Raw genomic sequence first — 16024 nt, 5'->3', positions numbered from 1 at the left:
CCAGCTCTAGAATCCTATTAACCTATGAGAGCTTTACTATCTTATACGTTCATGTCTGATAAGAGAAACGGTGTGGCATAGCAGCTGGAGCACCGGACTAGGATTATGCATTTATTTAAATTATTTATCTGCCACTTTTCTCCCCATAGGGGACCCAAGACAGCTCACAACAGGTAAAATAAGTAATTAAAAACATATGGACATCAGAAGAGCCCTGTGCTGGATCAGGCCAAGGGTCCCTCTAGTCCAGCTCCTTGTATCTCACTGTGGCCCCACCAGATGCCTCTGGGAGCACATGAGACGACAAGATCCCTGTCTCCTGGTACCCCTCCCCTGCATCTGGCCTTTGGAGGGACCTTCCTTTTAAACCTGGACGTTCTACATCCCCCATCATGGCTAGTCACCTGTGATGGGGCTTTTCCTCCAGAAATCTGTCCAGTTCCCTTTTGAAAGACACCTAGATACCAGATGCCATCACCACATCCTGTGACAAGGTGTTCCACAGATCCACTATATAAATTTCACCTGCATGCAGCCATGCATTCTATAGACACTAACTCTAAGAAGATTTTCTCCTGGATATAGCGGTCAATCTATATTAACAGAGATCTCTCACTTTTTACTACTTTCTCTTTTTCATGCATTTACATCTAAAGATTTGATAAAACAATGTAAAAGAAAGAAAGAACAATATGGATGCCGTTATGGATAAGCTCCGGGGGTCTCACAGCCACCAGGGGCAGGATCTTGACACCCCTCCCCAGCCATCCCTGGAAGGGATCAGCTTCTTGACATTCGTATGCAACACATCCAAAGCCTCCTTGATTCTTTGGGACTACCCCAAGTCAGGAATGCGGTTTGGACACACAAGGAATGTGACAGATCATCTCCCCCCCACTTATCACAACAATACACCCATAACAAAAAAAAAACACCCTGATCACCATCATCACCCAATCTCCTGAAAAGGACAAAAAGCTGGTCCCACAGCTATAAATAACTATCCCACACACTGCACCAGAGCACAGACAGAGTTCTGACTCCTGTCCTCTGAAGATGCCGGCCACAGAGACCGGCAAAACGTTAGGAAGAAAAACCTTCGGAACACGGCCGAACAGCCCAAAAACAAACCTACAACCACCAAACGTTCCTGATTGCTTATAAGCAATCATCCAATGTGTCTGCTCTGTTCTCACTCGCTCGGTTTTGGCAACTGGGAATCGAAAAACACAGGCTGGGAGAAGGGGCGCATGGATGAAATTCTTAGAGAGTCATCACAGAGGTGAAACCATGGGAGGTGGGGTGACTCTCCTGGCGCCCCCACGCAGCCACCGATTTCTGTCCCAGATCCTGCTCTCTCTGTTCCTGGCGCTAACTTCCAAAACACACCCACCATTCCTGAAGCCCCATTGGAAGGAGGCACCCACCTGTGGTAATGAATCGATGCTCTGGCCACGGAGCTTGACCACCGTCTCCGAGGAGCTGGAAGTAGACGAACTGATTTCCTTGACGACCAAGCCTGGGGCAGGGGCCAGAAATGGAAAGGGGGGCAGGCAGGGGTGAAGGAAGACAACGGGATCCATCGTTAGCCAAGACCAGTTTATCATGCAGGGTTGAGAAGGCCTGATGTCAGGAGCCTTGCGGGGCAAGGGTTGAATTGCAGTACTGCAGCTCAAACTCTGCTCACCACCAGGGTTCAATCCCAAATAGCCAGCTCAAGGTTCAATCATCCTTCCATCCTTCCGAGGTCATTGCGCTGAGTACCCAGCTTGCTGGGGGGTAGAGGCAATGTGCAGTCTGCGTAATTAAACTACAAACTACCCAGAGAATGCTTTTAAGTGCTATGGGGCAGTATATAATTAGCCTACGTTGCTTTTACTTCTCTCCTCAGTGAGTTTCTTTTTTAACTGTCGATGTGAGCATCGACCACCAGAGCCTGGATTCACGCATCCCTTGATTTAGGAAGGCCACATTTATGCTCACTCCCAAGATACCCCCCCACTCCCCCACAAATTCTCTTCTGCCTTTCAAAAATAAATCGGGAAATCTCCCTTTGTGCCCTCTAATCAAAATAAAGTCGTGCCCCGCTTAACAATGAATCCGCTTCATGACGATGTTTTTGCGATCGCAATTGCGATGACAAAACAATGTTTTAAATGGTTTTTTTTCACTTTGTGAAGATCGGTTCCCTGCTTCGGGAATCGATTCTTTGCATTATGACGATCAAATCAGCTGATTATCGGGTTTTCAAAATGGCTGCCAGCTGCTCAAAATGGCTCCCCGCTGTTTTCTAAGACGGATTCCTCGCTTTACAGGCACCGAAAATGGCCGCTGTATGGAGGATCTTCGCTGGATGAGCAGGTATTCAGCCCATTGAACGGTTTTCAATGCGTTTCAATGGGCTTTTTTATTTCGCTTGACGATGTTTTCGCTCTACAGCAATTTCGCTGGAACGAATTAAGATCGTCAAGCGAGGCACCACTGTATTGAAGTTGGCTTAAATGTAGACTTGTGGAACTCACCTGAATCTTAAATTTGTGTGTGTGTGGGGAAATGGAATCAGCTCCAGCTATGATACTGGAGCATTCCATATTCTGCAAAAGAGAGATTCAGGGGCCAGGTGTTGAATGGGCCTCTAAGAAAGATGGGAGCCACCATCTCCACCCCTTTTAAGTGTTTGCAGTGGGCAGAAAGCACATCCTCCTTTGCTTTATCTTCTCTTCTCCAGCCTTTGCACCGGAAGGCTTCAGATCTTTGGCATTGTTAGATCAAATCTCTTTGATGGCAGCTCTGAGCACGTTAAACCCCGCTGGGGATGACGGGGGGGGGATCCAGCGGGCTCAAAGACAGCTTTGTGCACAGACCGAGGAGTGCATTATTGCCAGCCCTGCTTTACAAGGATCTCGTCTCTCTTCCAAGAACAGGGAGTACGAGGATCTTCATTAGAATGACCCGTAAGGAACTTCTGTAGGGTTTTTATTTTTGATTGATTTCCCCCCCCCTTTGGGCGCCTTAAGGTGGAATTTGCTACTTACGCCTCATTAGGGCAGATGTGTGTTTATGGACTACATCTCCCAGAATGCCCCCAGCAGGTATGTTTTTCCCGGGGAATTCTGGGAGCTCTGCTCCAAAAAAACCACCGATCTGCTCATCGGCACTGAAACAGCGAACATTGAAACCAGCACCTCAAAACTGTGGGATAGCTCGGGGGGGGGGGTTGAGATCTCTGGCTGCGGAGCCAAAGGGTGGGAGTTCGATTCCCTCACGATGCCTCCTTGAAACTTGATGATCCCTTTCAGTTCAGCAGCATTAAGATGATGATGACGTTGCGAGAAGATGGGAACTGCAGTTCATCCATATTCTCCGGAGGGCCACCCGTTTCCCACCCTTGCTATACATGTGTGTTTTTTGACAGTACTGCTGAATTTTTTTAAACTGAATCAATACAATTTTGCTTTTCTTTGTCTCTTGCACGTGGCAAGCTCAGGGATCTTACCTGAGTGTCCGTTAAACTTCCTGGCCATCAACATGTCTTCTGTAATGTAAATGCACACGTCAGGACTAACATCCTCGTCCAGAGATGTTTCGCTGGACGGCTCTAAATCTCTGGGGTCATCCACCAGCATCTCTATTTCTGCATCAGAGAGAGGGAGGGAGGGAGGGAAGGGAAAGGTGTTACGACATGGGAGAGGGAAACTGGGGGGTTACTGCCCTGGAAGACGTCAACAGGGACCTGGCAAATAAAGTCAGTTTCATTCCCCTGGCTTTCTTCAAGGCTAACGGCAAAACATGAACCTCCATCTCTGGACAGCTTTTAAAACAATGAAAAGCAGCTGTCGGGAGGCTGTGATTTAAAGGAGGGAAGCGACAGGAAGAGGAATCGCTGAGTTCCTTTGCTTGCAAGTTCCATCAATGGTTCCCTGCTTCCGCCCCCCCCCCCCCCGTCCTCTGGCTTTCTCAGATGAACGAGAGGATGAGAATCACCAAACAACTGAGCTGAAAGTGGCCTGCAAGGCTATCAAGTCCAATGCTCTGCTCAGGACAGGAAATCTAAATCCAAGCAGATCTAACAGGCTGTTGTCCCGTTTCCCCTTGAACGGCTCCAGTACTGTAGCGCTCACTACTTCCTGAGGTCATGGCTTCCACTGTTGTACTGCTCAAACAGTTAAGAAGTTTTTCTTGATATTCAGCCTAAATCTGGCTTCCTGTCGCTTGAGCCCATTATACATACCCTGCACTCTGGGATGGTCGAGAACAGATCCTGCCCCTCATCGGTATGACTACCCATCAAGTATTTGAAAAGTGTCACCTTCCTCTGAACTTGTTCCTATTTGTCGGCATCCTTATTGAAGTGTGGTGTCCAGAATGGGACACAATACTCCAGATGAGGCCTAACCAGTGCTGAATAGAGGGGGACCAGCACCTCACAGGATTTAGACACTATACTTCCATATTTTGCAACCACCTCACACACTGTTGGCTCAATATTCAGCTTTTGATCAACAACCCCAAAATCCTTCATGCTTGTAGTACTGCTGAGCCAGGTATCCCCCATCTTGTGACTGTGTGTTTGCTTCATCCCACCCACCCCACAGATGCAGTACTTTGCATTTATCCCTGTCAAGTTTCATTCTGTTGTTTCCAGCACAGAGCTCAAGTCAATCTAGATCATGTCATCTATCAACAGCCTCCCCCTCCTCTGGTTTTCCTAACTCAATGACAGAATGAGGACCACCTCCTCTTAATCCCCCACAGCACCATCTAAACTGAGGAGGGGGGCTTCTTTCAGCCATAGGCAGTGGGGAGAGATAAAAAACGACCAGCTTCTTTAGGGCAAAACAGTCATTAAGCCTTGGGAAACCCATTTCAGCTGCTGGGAAGAATACCTTGAATCTCTGGCCACCAGTTGAAACAATGAAGGGCTGCTGCTGGGGGAGGCAGAACCCTACATTCAGGTGACTGGAGATGGCTCGAGAATCCCACAATTTCCCACTTCTTGTCTCAAACTACCCATAACTGAATAGTTCTTGTCAGATAAGGAATATTCCTTCCTAGCTATCCACAATAACTCTTCTTTAGAGGGCAGAGGCTGGGATTTAAACCCTGGACGGCCGTTCAAGCTGAAAAGGCCTTCCCTTCGGCAGCTAAGGACCCAAAAGGCGGAGACCCATCTCCGTCTGCCGGACTTACCATCCTCTTGGGAGGAGTCCTCCTCGCCCAAACGCTCCTTCTCGCTGCTCTCGACGCCGGAGGTGTGGGAACTGCCGTGGCTGGTCATGGAGCTGCAGGCCCTCAGCTTGCGATGCACGGCGGCCACCAGGAAGTCCTCCTCGGCCCCCCGGTCCCTCGCCTTGGGGTCCGTCTCGATCCCGGACGTGTGGGAGCTGCTGTGGCTCGCTGTGGAGTGGCGGGAGAGGCGTTTGTGCTTCAGGCTGCCCGAGCTGCTCCCACTGGCTCGGGAACGCTTCTCCAGCTGGTCCATATCGAGGTCCAGGGCATCACTGATGTAGGACTCCCGGTACTGTTTTTTCTCTAGAAGGCAAAGCCAGGAAGGTGGAGACAAGAGGACATTACCAATACGTGCCTGGGTCTCTGCAATGAAATACAACGGACCTCCTGCTTTGGTGAAACTCAGGCCGAAACAATTCTTAGGGCAACCCACCACGGAACAATATCCCTCCCTTGGAACTCAGGAGGATGTTTGCAACTCTCCGAGTATCAGTGTCTGGAAAGGACGGAGAGCGATGTGCAGTTAAGGGGCATCTGATGTACGGTGACCCTAATAGCATTTTCGAAGTAGAGTGGTGCCTTGGCTTATGACCATAATTCGTTCCAGAAGATGGACGTAACCCGAAATGGCCGTAAATTGAAGCACCATTTCCCATAGGAATGTATTGAAACACAATTAATCTGTTCTGTCCGAAGGAAGAAAAAATCACCCTCCAAAAAAATTCACTGCAAGACTCATTGGAAACTCGATTAATCCCTTCCGGCTGAGGGGCAGGGGGAGGAAAAGCAATCAAGCGTTCAAGACCCATTGGAAATGCACAGAAAACGAATGGAGCAGATTGGAAATGCACAGAGAACAAAGGGGGCAGGTCGGAAATGCAAAGAAAACAAAGGAAAAAGCAAGGGAAGCATGCAGGACCCATCAGAAATGGGGGGGAACCCCCAAAAGCAACCAAACCCCCCAAGACCCATTGAAAATGGGAAAAAACCCCAAAAAAAAAAACAACCCCCCAAAACCCACTGGAAATGGGGAATCCCCCTCAAAAAGCAGCCAAACCCCCCAAGACCCATCAGAAATGGGAAAAAACATTCCAAAAAAAGCAACCAAACCCCCCAAGACCCATCGGAAATGGGGGGGGGGAAAGCCAAAATATAACCAAGTTGAGACACCACTGTATGTGAGATACTGAAGAACTGGTTTTAACCACTAAGCCTCATGGCACAGAGGTTAAACTGCAGCATTGCCGTGAAGATTCTACTCATGACCCGAGGCCCAACCCAACGGGCTCAGGTAGCCAGCCTGAGGTTGACTCAGCCTTCCATCCTTCTGAGGTCAGTAAATTAAGTACCCAGCTTTTTTTGGGGGGGGGGGCATGTGTAGTCTGCATGATTAAAACTGTAAACCACCCAGAGAGCTTTAAGCACGATTGTTCGTTCGTTCGTTTGTTTGTTTAGTCGTGTCCGACTCTTCGTGACCCCACGAACCAGAGCATGCCAGGCCCTCCTATCTTCCACTGCCTCCCGTAGTTGTGTCAAATTCATGTTGGTTGCTTCGATGACCCTGTCCAGCCATCTCATCCTCCGTCGTCCCCTTCTCCTCTTGCCATCACACTTTCCTAATATCAAGGTCTTTTCCAAGGAGTCTTCTCTTCTCATGAGATGGCCAAAGTATTGGCGCCCCAGCTTCAGGATCTGTCCTTCCAGTGAGCATTCAGAGGTGATTTCCTTTAGAATGGATAGGTTTGTTCTCCTTGCAGTCCAGGGGATTCTCAAGAGTCTCCTCCAGCACCACAATTCAAAGGCATCAATTCTTCGGCGGTCTGCTTTCTTTATGGTCCAGCTCTCACTTTAAGCACGATGGGGTAGTGTATATAAGCAGCATACTTTGCTTTTACCTCACCGAGGTTTCGTGGACAAGTGGGGGTTCAATCCAGACCCCCCGAGCCTCAGATCCTTATTCTAACCACTACACCACACTCTCTGACACAGACCGGAACAACTGAAATGCCCCAGACAGCACGGCTCCAATGGGATGGTTCGTTGCCTGTATCTTTTTCCTTGTGGGAGAAAAGGGTTTTTTTCTTTTGCAAAATGAACATGAGGAACCAATGCATGCTGGCATTTGTTTTAGCATTCTGCTGGAGAGAGGCATTTGGAAGGCGAGATTCAAGACAGACAGACAGATGGGACAGCTGATTTCTGGACTACAACGTCTACAGTTTCCGAGGCATGGTATGCGAAATGTTCTGGCAGTTGTACCCTGCATCCCTCTCAAAAGTAACTTTTCCACCTTCGAGTAAATCAACATCCCCTTTAAAACAGTAGCAAAAGGGAGTTCTCCTCTCTGTGCCTAATCATCCTCTCTCGTGACCTTCCTCGCAACCGCAGATGGCCAAGGGGGCAGAGGGCACATCATCTATATACGAAACGATGTGGACTAGTCCCTTTGCTGGGCTGATCGATTGCTGAAGGGAGCAAAGAGGCAGGAGAAAACCAGACCAGAACAGAAAGAAGCCCCACCACACCCCCAGGTTTGACCGCTACCTTCGTTCTCCTCCAGCTTCCGGATCTGTCGCAGGACGGGCTGGAGGTTCATGTAGAGGCGGTGGCTGTTGCTCAGAAGCCGGAGAAGATGACAGGAGCGCGTGGGGCAGCCCGTGTAATAGGTGAGCTTGCGCGCCGAAGGCAGACCGTCAGGCAGGATCTCAAACCGTTTGCCCTGTGAAGGCGAAAACCATGCAGGAGCCGGCGGTGGCACACTGAGAACTCAGCTAGCGAATCCGTACAGCTTCTAGAAGCCTTCTTGATGGGTCACCCCTTACCTTCCTCATCCTTCATCCTCACTTTTCCTGCCTAGCAGAGATCTGCAGCAGCTTTGTCTGCCATTCCATTCATTCATTTTACAGTAGAACCCTGTATCCGCAAGGGCTCGGTTCCAAGCCACCACCCACCCAAGGACACAGAAAAACACAGATTACCGTATTTTTCCATGTGTAAGACACCCCCCACTTTTCTAATCCAAAATTAAGAAGTCAAAGTGGGGCTTAGCAAGTGTAGGGGGAAAGGGATCAAAGCGCTGCAGGATCGCTTTAATCCCTGCTTTCCCCTCCACTTGTTTTTTGTTCTCTCCTCAGCTTACTTCCGTGTAGAAGATGGCCCTCAATTTTTATTTTAAAGGTTTTAAACAAAAGCATAGTCTTATACATGGGAAAATATGGTATATTTTAATAGCAAAGGCTATAAACACTATGGTATCTCTCTTCTTTTAGTGGCATAGTTGTGGTAACTTCACCTTTAGAAATATATATTTCTAGGATCTTTCCTTTTAATATTTTCCATGGATAAATGAATCAGCAGTCCCCGTGGATAAAGAGCTCCTTCTGTAGCTACTACTTTAAAATATCTTTCCCCTGACAAGGACCCAAGGCGACTGACAGTACAGTGGTGCCTCGTATAATGAGCACATCGTTTAACGACGAATCCGCATAGCGATCTATTTTTTGTGATCGCTAGTGCGTTTCGCTTACCGATCTTCGCATTGCGATGTTTTTAGAACAGCTGATCGGCGGTTCCAAAATGGCCGCCGGGTAACCAAAATGGCCGCCACAAGCATTTCCGCGCGCTGCCCTCGCTTACCAAGGCGGCGAAAATGGCGGCGCTATGGAGGATCTTCGCTCAACTGTGAGTTTTCGCCCCATAGGAATGCATTAAACGGAGTTTAATGCCTTCCTATGGGGTTTTCCTATCCATATAGTGATGTTTCCAGATAGCGACGATTAATCCGGAACGTATTAACGTCGCTATGAGGGGCACCACTGTATTAAAAAGCCAATAATGTTAAAAGCTAAGCACAATAAATTATTATGGCACTAAAAAGGAATTAAACAAATATGGACTCCTCTGTGGCTGACACACTGCTCTGACCCCCTTAAAGGAAGAGGAGAGCAAGCTATATATACACACAGTCCATATGCCAGTGTGATAGGAAGCCTGCCCTGTGGGTATTGGTCTGCCACCACTGGCTCCCATTCTGGAGTGGGTGTGGAAAGAAAGCAATAATAATAATAATAATAATAATAATAATAATAATAATAATAATAATAATAATAATAATAATAATAATAATAATAATGATGATGATGATGATCATCATCATCATCATCATCATCATCATCATCATCCACTCAGCTCCATGGCACAAGAAATCCCTGTAGGCACAGTGTGCAAACTCAGACAGTGTCCGCCCTGTCAATCTGCTGGGGGTTTTATCGGTCTCATCCGCAGGGAGCCATGTTTGGTTTTTAAATACTGGAGAAGATTAACAAGCAGTCTCTAGAAAGCCATCCAGCTCCTGCTCCTCAAACCCAGAAACTGGATCCACAGCTGACCAAGTTAGGCACTTGGGATGCTAGGTAAAGATAAAGGTTCCCCTTGACATTGAGTCCAGTCATCTTTGACTCTAGGGGGCAGTGCTCATCCCTGTTTCCAAGCCGTAGAGCCAGCGTTTGTCCAAAGACAGTTTCCGTTGTCACGTGGCCAGCGCAGCTATACACGGAACGCCGTTTTACCTTCCCACCGAGGTGGTACCTATTTATCTACTCGCATTTGCATGCTTTCGAAGTACTAGGTTGGTGAGGAGCTGGGACAAAGCGACGGGAGCTCACTCCGTCGCGTGGATTCGATCTTACGACAGCTGGTCTTCTGACCCTGCAGCACAGGCTTCTGCGGTTTAGCCCACAGCGCCACCACATCCCCCTGCATCAAATCAGATCCTTTCGCGCAGGGACAAGCAGTGAATGGGTCTCGGGAATTCACACAGAAGTCTTTGCTACCTGGAGAGACCTTCTACACCCCAGGGAGGTTGCCCACCTGTCCATAAACCAGCTCCAGCCCCGGCTAAGCTTCTGAAACCAACTGAGCCCTTCTGGGATTAGGAAGCTGCCTGTTGAGGATGAAGAGGTCAAGTTGCACATGATCAAGAAGACCTCTAGACCTTCTGCCTACCATGTGCAGGTCTTCAAGGCTCGGCTGCTGTTTCCTGGCTAGGTTGCCAAGAAAAGACTGAGAGGGCCAAGTTTCCACCGGAGGACTGGGATGGTGGGAGCTGAGTGCTGATCCTGTCCTACCACATTTTACTGTCATCCCCCGGTTCTCTTCCCCCCCTTTTCCACGGCACTTCAACTTGTCCTGCAAAAATGTCATGGTTCCAGAGCCCGAGTCACTGACCTTGCCTGAGTCAATCAGACAGCAGTAGCTTACAGGCAACTTTTAAGAATCGTCCACTGACGTTCTGTCTTAAGCGCTGCGGCAGTTTTGTGCTGGAGATTTTTTGGGGAGGAACCGCACAGCAAGACAGAGCTGACAGCTTCCTTACTTACCACAAACACAAGCTTTCCAACATTTGTCCAGGGGAAGTCATAAAGCAACTGCTTTTCGCTGTTTAGATTCTGAGAAGGGAAAACAAATCTTCAAGTCTGCTTTATTTCATTTTAACGTACTTATTCAAAATATTCTTACCCCAAAATATTCTTTCTCCTTAAAAAGGACCCAAGGCAGTTTACACCATTAAAAAAAAGACAATATTTAAGAGCTAAAAACAGTAACTATAGAAATACTTTTTAAACAGAGTTGACTTGTGTCTAGATGGGCGGGGTATAAATTTAATAAATAATTAAACAGTAAGCAAATATTGTATTGAAAACATATTGATTTTACTTGCATTATGTTTTTTATTCTGATTTTCATATGACGGTATTTGTTTATGGCTCCAAGTGTTAACCGTCCAGTACTAATTGGGCGGTATGTAAGCTTATGTATGAAATTGTAAACCGCCCAGAGTAAATGCTTCAGCACTCATGGAGAGCAGTACGCAAATTTTAATACTACTCCTACTAAAGTCCTGCAAATTAAATGCAGAAAATACTAGATTTTGTATAGTACTCAGCATTTCTGAAGCGTACTGCCTCATCCATGCCTGGGGACGAAGTGGCCGACCATGATGGAAAACGCTGATAAACCGACCTGAAAGATCTGGATGCCTCGTGTGGTAAGCCCGAGTGTCAGGGAGGCCTCGATTTCCTTCTTGTCCTAAAGGGAAAAGATATTCAGTGACATTTTCCTATGTTTCTAATGCTTTCTACTCATAACCTCTGCCCCATCTGGACCCCCCTTTTGGCCCAGCCGGGTGTTAAAAAGCAACCTTTCAGGCCGAAAGAGCAAACAGGAAACAGGAAAAGAACGGAAGAAATGGGAGAACGACGTTGGGGTCTTTTTGGCAGCCGGGGGGGGGGGGGGAAATGCTAGCTGGCCCTCAACAAGCCCTTTGTAAGACACGTGAAATATGAAAATATGCATGGTGTCTCCTTAAAACAGCTTATCTATTTATTTAAAATACTGTTATCTTGCCTTTCTCCTGAAAAAGGACCAAAGGCTATTTTCGTCATGCAAAGACGAAACAGTAGGCCCGCTCTATCTTTCCATGGTCTGAAAAAAATTAAAACATTAAAAGAAAAATGCATTTCTGAGGTTGAAGTTAATAGAACTGGCCACTAGAGGGAGCGAGAGATCATGCTGTGTTTAAGGTTTGCTGTTAAAATACCATTCGCTATAATCTGTGTTTTTGAGCATCTGCTGGGGGAACCGATCCCCTGAGAATATGGGGTTTGTGTGTTTCCTACTGTATTTAAAAGCTATAAACATTAAATATACAAATATTTTTAAAGAATCAAATATATACCACACTAAAACTGATGAACAAAATCAACACCAAAAACACATTTCAAAGCAACAAGGCACAACACGGCATTTTTTAAAAAAGCCTTCTCAGACAGCCAGTCACTGAGGAAAAGCTTGGCAGAAGAGAAAGGTCTTTGTCTGCTTGCGGAAGGACAGCAAGGTTGGGGATAGGCTGGCTTCCAGTGGGAGGGAGTTCCACAGTCCGGGAGCAGCCACAGAGAAGGTCTGTGAAGGTGGGGGGACCAAGAGAAAGGCTTCTCCTGAAGATCTTAACACCTGAACAGACCCATAAAGGAAATGTCTGGAAAAGTTACTTTGGCAGACTACAACTCGCAGAACCTAACCGCCTACATTCCAGATGGGTACGTGTTGATAGAGCTTAATTCTTAAAAAGAATTTATTAAAAAAAAATAGAGAAACTTTGTCAAGCTCTGATTTCACCAAGTCAGAAAGGGGTGAGGAAGCGCACGGAGGCACATCCCCTTCCAGCATCTTACTTCCCAGCAGTGAGCAGGCCAATGGCCCTGAAGACTCATAGGAATGGCCACGGTCCCCTCCTCCACGTGGCTGGATCTCTAGTGGCTTCACTCGGCTACCTCAGCTGGAGCCGAGAGGCCAAGGCAGCTAACCCTCAGCTTGATCCCTGTTGCCAGATGTGCCCAAGAATGCAAGGATATCGCCCGTCGGGCGTCTCGATCGTGTCAGCATGCTACGGCAGCTTCTTAGGGTTGCCGACGATGCCGTGCCCCATCCGAGCAGGGCAGCTCACCATCTCTTGGAACGCCCGGGGGGTGTGTGTTCACTGAGCAAATGCAAGCCATTCAGCTCCCCCCAGCTCCCAGCCCATTTTGGCAACCCCAGCTGCCCTGTTGGCCAAGATATCTTGGGTGCCCAAAGTAAGAGTCATTTTTCCTTATCCTATGGAGAGTCTACCCAAACGACCTTCTCCCTTGCCTATCTGTGGGCCTCCGCGGTGCGGGAAGGTGCTCTTGGCATCTGTCCACACGACCGAGAGGCACCACGTGGGCCACTGAACTTTGCTGGCCAATACAGCAGTGGCAAGCATCATGGCAGGGGTGCTGTCTCCCCAACTGGGTTTGGGGGCCGTTTTGCAAAGCACCCCGATCCTCCCTTACAACTCCAGGGGAAATATTGATATATTTCAGCAAGCAGAGACTCACCCCGTTAATAATAATAATAATAATAATAATAATAATAATAATAATAATAATAATAATAATAATAATAATAATAATAATAATAATAATAATAATAATAATAATAATAATAATAATGAGTGTGCCATCAAGTCAATTCTGGCTTACGGCAGCCCTTTCCAAGGTTTTCCAAGTAGAGAATAGTCAATAGACAGAAGTGCTTTACCCTTCCCTTCCTCTAGGAGGAGCCCTGGGACTGCGTGCAGCTGGCCCAAGGCCACCCAGGCTGGCTCTTCTCCTAGGAGTCCCAGTGGGGGAATCAAACTCCCAACCTCTGGCTCCACTGCCAGAGACCTCAATCACTGAGCTCTTCAGGCAGCAAATAATCATGCGCTGTCCAATCAATTCTAACTTATGGAGGCCCTTTTCAGGGTTTTCCAAGATTGGAATACTCAGGGTTGTATTACCATTTCCTCCCTCTAGGGGTGGTCCTGAGATGGTACAGCTGGCCCAAGGCTACCCAGACTGGCTCTTCTCCCAGCGGGCTCTACCGTCAAGAGACCTAAACAAACCACTGAGCTCTCCAGCCACCCCACTAAGCTATTGCAAATATTTCAGAATGCTTCTGGGGTTAGCTGTAAGAGGGGGCATTTCCTCTTGGGTTACGTAGTCCCCGATTACTTAGGGGAGAAATGGCGTGGGCAGATTCTCTGCCGATCTCCGTCACACCAAGCTCCAGGACAATCAGCACGGCTTTCATTTGGGAGCAACCTTCCGAACGTTTACGCCCAAAACAAGCGTGGCTGAAGCTTCCTGGCTGCTGGAAACCCGATCCTCTGCCAGGATGAATAAAAATCACAGCATGAATCACGGCTGCCGGGCAGGATCCTGACACGCCGCTTCAGAACATACAGCAGCTTTTTACTGCTGGTTCTGGCAAGCGTCAAACCTCCAAAAGCGCCAACCCTTCTTTTTCTGCATTAGACACAACCCCCCCATCCCCAAAACACACATCCCTTGCATCTCCATGTTAAAATACACTGCTCTATAAGCCTCCAAGCATGGTGGGGAAATCGAGAGCTGGAGGAGGTAACACGTGGCTGATCTCGGGAGGTTTCATCTTTCCCCAAAGGAGGTGGCTCGAAACCACATGGAGGCCGCTGCTTCGTTCGTCATCAAAATCCATTCGCTGGGGCCATTTCCGTACCTTGTACAATCTGTAATAATGCACAGCGACGTCATCCAGCCGGACGGCTTCCTTGATGTATTTGAGATGGGCTTCGGAGGCTGTCAGAGCGGACTGGTCCTTGTGCATGATGGGGATGTGCTTCAGAATGTAATCCTTCCCTCTTTTCGCCACCACCTGCCGGCAGAGAGAGAGAGAGAGAGGACACACGAGATGTTAGGGGACAGGAGGAGACAGTGGTGGAGGAATTTATTTATTTATTGCACTTCTATGCTGCCCATCTAGACATTGTCTACTCTGGGCTGCTCAGCAAAGACCCCCAGCCACCCACGGCCCCATTGCAAAGAGATATTAGGTGAAAAAGAGGGAAGGAAAAAAAGGTGAAAAATTAGTTCAACAAGAGTGTAGAAAAATATAATGTTCTTTATTTCAGTGTAAAATGCCCGACGTGTTCTGGCGTTTCAGCCTTGTTCCAAGGGTTATATAAAATAAAAAGAATCACACTTTAACTTATTGGAGACCATATCCTAAAAATACAGTCATATAAACATGATTCTATAATTCTACATCACATCCGTACAATTTTTTAAACTGTATTCTTGTGTTAATTAATATTCTCGTCTAGAGCACTGCCTCAATATGTTACAATTAGGAAGGTCGACGTCGCAACAATATTTCATTAACTCTTTAGCCATAAATATTATCTATACATACTGGGTTTATTAAGCTCTAATTAGCTCTTTCCTTGTTTATTCCGTCTGTAACCGGCTCAATTAAATCAATTCTAGTACAGAAGGGGGAAAAATGGATATGCAGGCTTCCCCCCCCCTTCTGTACTAGAATTGATTTAATTCGATGTTCTGAGCAACAGCGCTGAGTAAGATGAAAATAAAATATGATCCAGCTCTGCCTATGGTAGCCTTATAGGCTCAGATTTTGCAGAATGCATCTTGTGCGCCATGGGAGAGTCAAGGCGACACTGAAGCTATTGCCGTTACCACTGGTGGCAAGTCCACAAGACGTTATGTCATGCAGTTGCCACGCCGTCCCGGACACTGGATGAGGCCCTTGGGAGTCAGAAATGTCCTGTGTCCAGCTTCATATCCTCATCCTCTCTGCTGTAAGGACTGGGAATCTGGATTTTCCATATTGCATGGTTTTAAACTTCATTTTGTGAACGGGACCATCAGGTTCCACTACAAGGTGGGACCGAAATCACAAAGACACATTCAAGTAACGGTGAGCCCAAAATTAGGGGGGGGGGGAAAGCACAGAAAGAAACCAATTCTCTGAATGCCCACGAATAGATATTTTTCATGACCTCAATGCTGTTCTTGTCAGAGGGCTGAGAAATCTTAATTTTCAATGGGCATTTTATTGCTTCTGCAATAAATGTCTGCTCGCTTTAAACGCTGCATGTAACAGACATACGGCTTTAGTCTCTGCTTTTTCCCCTTCAGGGCTTTGAGTTTTCTTTCGTTTCATTTTAAGGGAAGCAGTAAATGAGCTTTCCGAATAATTAAATGCTACCATTCTCTGGCCGTCTTAATTTTTAAGAAAAGAGGAACACAACACACACACACGGACGAAGTCTGTGGTTGCTACATGAAGACTCTCTTTTTGTAAGAGTTGTGTGCGGCGACACTCCGAGAAGACCCACAACTATTTTTTGTTTTATTCTCCAAGGCCAAGAAGAGGGAGAGAGGCAGCAGCCAGA

At 47.3% G+C, this 16024-nt stretch overlaps 1 protein-coding gene across 1 annotated transcript in view; it reads right to left on the bottom strand.

Annotated features, from left to right (window-relative positions):
* FRMD6 (FERM domain containing 6) overlaps window positions 1–16024 on the bottom strand; it is a 32180-nt gene that overhangs the window by 2923 nt on the left and 13233 nt on the right. The window contains exons 6-12 of the mRNA XM_072986871.2: window positions 14329–14484; window positions 11251–11316; window positions 10608–10676; window positions 7774–7948; window positions 5191–5532; window positions 3497–3634; window positions 1428–1519 (exon numbers count right to left, since the gene is read on the bottom strand). Coding sequence (XP_072842972.1) covers window positions 1428–1519; window positions 3497–3634; window positions 5191–5532; window positions 7774–7948; window positions 10608–10676; window positions 11251–11316; window positions 14329–14484 — 1038 coding nt within the window. The remainder of the gene's footprint in view (window positions 1–1427; window positions 1520–3496; window positions 3635–5190; window positions 5533–7773; window positions 7949–10607; window positions 10677–11250; window positions 11317–14328; window positions 14485–16024) is intronic.

This window comes from Pogona vitticeps, chromosome 1, assembly GCF_051106095.1.
Source record: "Pogona vitticeps strain Pit_001003342236 chromosome 1, PviZW2.1, whole genome shotgun sequence".
NCBI classification, from domain to species: Eukaryota; Metazoa; Chordata; class Lepidosauria; order Squamata; family Agamidae; genus Pogona; species Pogona vitticeps.
Note: the sequence above shows the minus strand (reverse complement) of the source record. Positions and strands in the feature narration are given on the sequence as shown.